The 2316-nt window shown below is 43.7% G+C and overlaps 1 protein-coding gene across 1 annotated transcript; it reads left to right on the top strand.

The window, feature by feature from the left end:
- Window positions 1-296: 296 nt before the first annotated feature.
- On the top strand, window positions 297-1895 carry LOC147487104 (uncharacterized). The gene is made up of 3 exons (XM_086573939.1): window positions 297-683; window positions 965-1605; window positions 1736-1895. The coding sequence occupies exons 1-3, from the start codon at window positions 297-299 to the stop codon at window positions 1893-1895; spliced, it is 1188 nt and encodes a 395-aa protein (XP_086430065.1).
- Window positions 1896-2316: the final 421 nt, after the last annotated feature.

Raw genomic sequence — 2316 nt, forward strand, 5'->3', positions numbered from 1 at the left:
GTGTCAATGTTATCGGAACAACAGAAATGGCTGCTCATAGTGAGGGTGTTCCGATTCCCATGAATGTTGGAAGAAAGCATGGTCGCAGTAGCGAGAGTACTGGTGTCAAATGTGGTCCCACTGATGGTGCAGGAGAAGGGATACCGACAATGGGAAAGAGGCAGCGGGGGCCAAGGTATAAAAAAAATGTAGCTGAGGATGGTCGTGTGGAGTATGCTGATCAAACAGAATTATAAGAGAACATTCCGCTTTCCGTGGGCATGACATTCCCCAAACGGGATTTTTTCGTGCTCCACATGAAGAACTATGCGATTCAAAATAACTTTGAACTGCTGAAGGTGAAAAAGGATTGGGAGAGGATCCAATATGGATACAAAGGTTCTTATTTGAGTAGCCTTGGGTCAGGTTGTCCATTTCATATATACTGCAGCACGACTAAAGGATCTTATGATTGGACTATTAAGACACTAATTGATCGGTCACAAATCGCGGTAGCAATATCTGGCAGAGTGTATAATCAATGGAGGCTAACAAAGGACTATGTCGCCATGATTTGTAGAGGGATGTTGCAAGACGACAAAACTATAAATGTAAGAAAGGTGAAGGCCATTGTTAAAAACTGGAAACACATTAAAGTATCGTACAAAGTTGCATGGAGGGGAAGGGAAAAGGCACTGCCACTGGTGAACCGAATAACCCAATAACCCATAACATTTAGCTCTACCACAACAATTTAATTATGTGAGCCATTATAATTATTACAAGTACGTGCATATACTCTGTCTTTGTATCCTGAATAAATAGTATTGTATATGACAAGGTGATATATGTGACCTACAATACATATATAGGTAATACCCATACATGCATATACTCTGCTGGGGCATCCTAAATGCCTTATGAGAGATAAGACAAGGTGATATATGTATACGACATTATAACGAGTACCCACATATATGTGCAGATCCATGGGAGTTATGGGCAGTCATACCAGCTACTATCAAGTTATTCTAGCGAGCTGAAGAAAGTTGATCTAGGTTCTTACACTGAGATAAAAAGAGAAGGACGTACCGATCGGTTCAAGTCCTACTTCTGGGCTTATGGGATTACAATTAGGAGCTTCCGTAACACATGCAGACCTCTGATAAAGCTTGACAACATACAACTGAAGGGTAGATCAAGAGGTTGCCTTCTATCTGCCATTACATTAGACGCAGAAGGTCATGTATTTCCCATTGCCTTCGGTGTTATTAGTGCAGAGGACAATGAAAATTGGGAGTGGTTTCTCCATTGTCTTGGGGACCACGTCGTCGGTTATGGCCGGCCGCTTATCCTCATGACTGATAGGCACCAGAGTCTGATCTCCAAGGTCCCCGTGGTGTTTCCGAGAGCAAGACATGTGTTTTGCATGAACCACGTGTGCAAGAACTTGAAAAGAGCACCACAACATGTGTTCGAGAAGGTGAAAACGGTAGCTTCTTCCCTTCAGCAATGGCATTTCAAGGCAGTGATGAGAGATATCCTGAAAATTAGTCCAATAGTGGACACTTTGTTGTCGGATATTCCGGTAGAGAAGTGGGCTTGTTCAGCCTCAGATGTGAAGAGGTACGGTATCATTTACACTAACCACGTCGAGAGTTGGAACAAAATGATTAAAGGAAGTGCGGTCGTGGCCTGTACAAACTATGGTGGAGGAAATCAGGCAAAATTTGACTGTACATTTCTGCAAGTACAGAGATATTGCAAGTGAGTGGGCTCTGAGGGGTCAGTTGCTAGTACCTTATGTAGCTGAGACGTTGGCGTATAACATGAAGAAGTCAAGGGAAATGTACGAGCTGCAGTCTTCAACGACATATTTTATGATTATGACCAAGGAGGGGGCAGCCACTCCGTGAATCTGGAGAGAGGGGATTGTACATGTATGTGGTTCCAACACTTGGGTATACCGTGTCCCCACACATGCTTGGCCATTAGTGTTGTTGGCCTGCGCCACATTTCATATGTTGATGAGTACTACACAAAAAGGAACTGGTTACGTACATATCAGGAGGTTTGGATTGGTATTCCCAACAAGGAACATTGGGAAATAAACAAAGAGGATGACCACATTCTTCCTCCTGAACTGAGGCGCAAACCAGGTCGTCCCCCAATGGAGAGAATTAGGATCCCACCACCGCGAAAGGGTCCAAAATAGAGGAGGTGTTGCATGGTATACAACCAACATGGCCACAACAGAAGAACTTGCAAGTACTTCGTTGATGACAAGGGGGCTAGTAAACGTCCTGCGAACCAGGAGACTATTGACAAACGGTTCAA

Source organism: Coptis chinensis, chromosome 7 (genome assembly GCF_015680905.1).
Source record: "Coptis chinensis isolate HL-2020 chromosome 7, ASM1568090v1, whole genome shotgun sequence".
NCBI lineage: Eukaryota > Viridiplantae > Streptophyta > Magnoliopsida > Ranunculales > Ranunculaceae > Coptis > Coptis chinensis.

Excerpts from the sequence above, each read along its gene's own strand:
- LOC147487104 (XM_086573939.1), top strand. The coding sequence starts at position 297 with ATGAAGAACTATGCGATTCAAAATAACTTTGAACTGCTGAAGGTGAAA. Across the intron at positions 684-964 it reads GGGAAAAGGCACTGCCACTG|ATCCATGGGAGTTATGGGCA; the intron begins GTGAACCGAATA and ends ATATATGTGCAG. Across the intron at positions 1,606-1,735 it reads TCAGCCTCAGATGTGAAGAG|AGATATTGCAAGTGAGTGGG; the intron begins GTACGGTATCAT and ends CTGCAAGTACAG.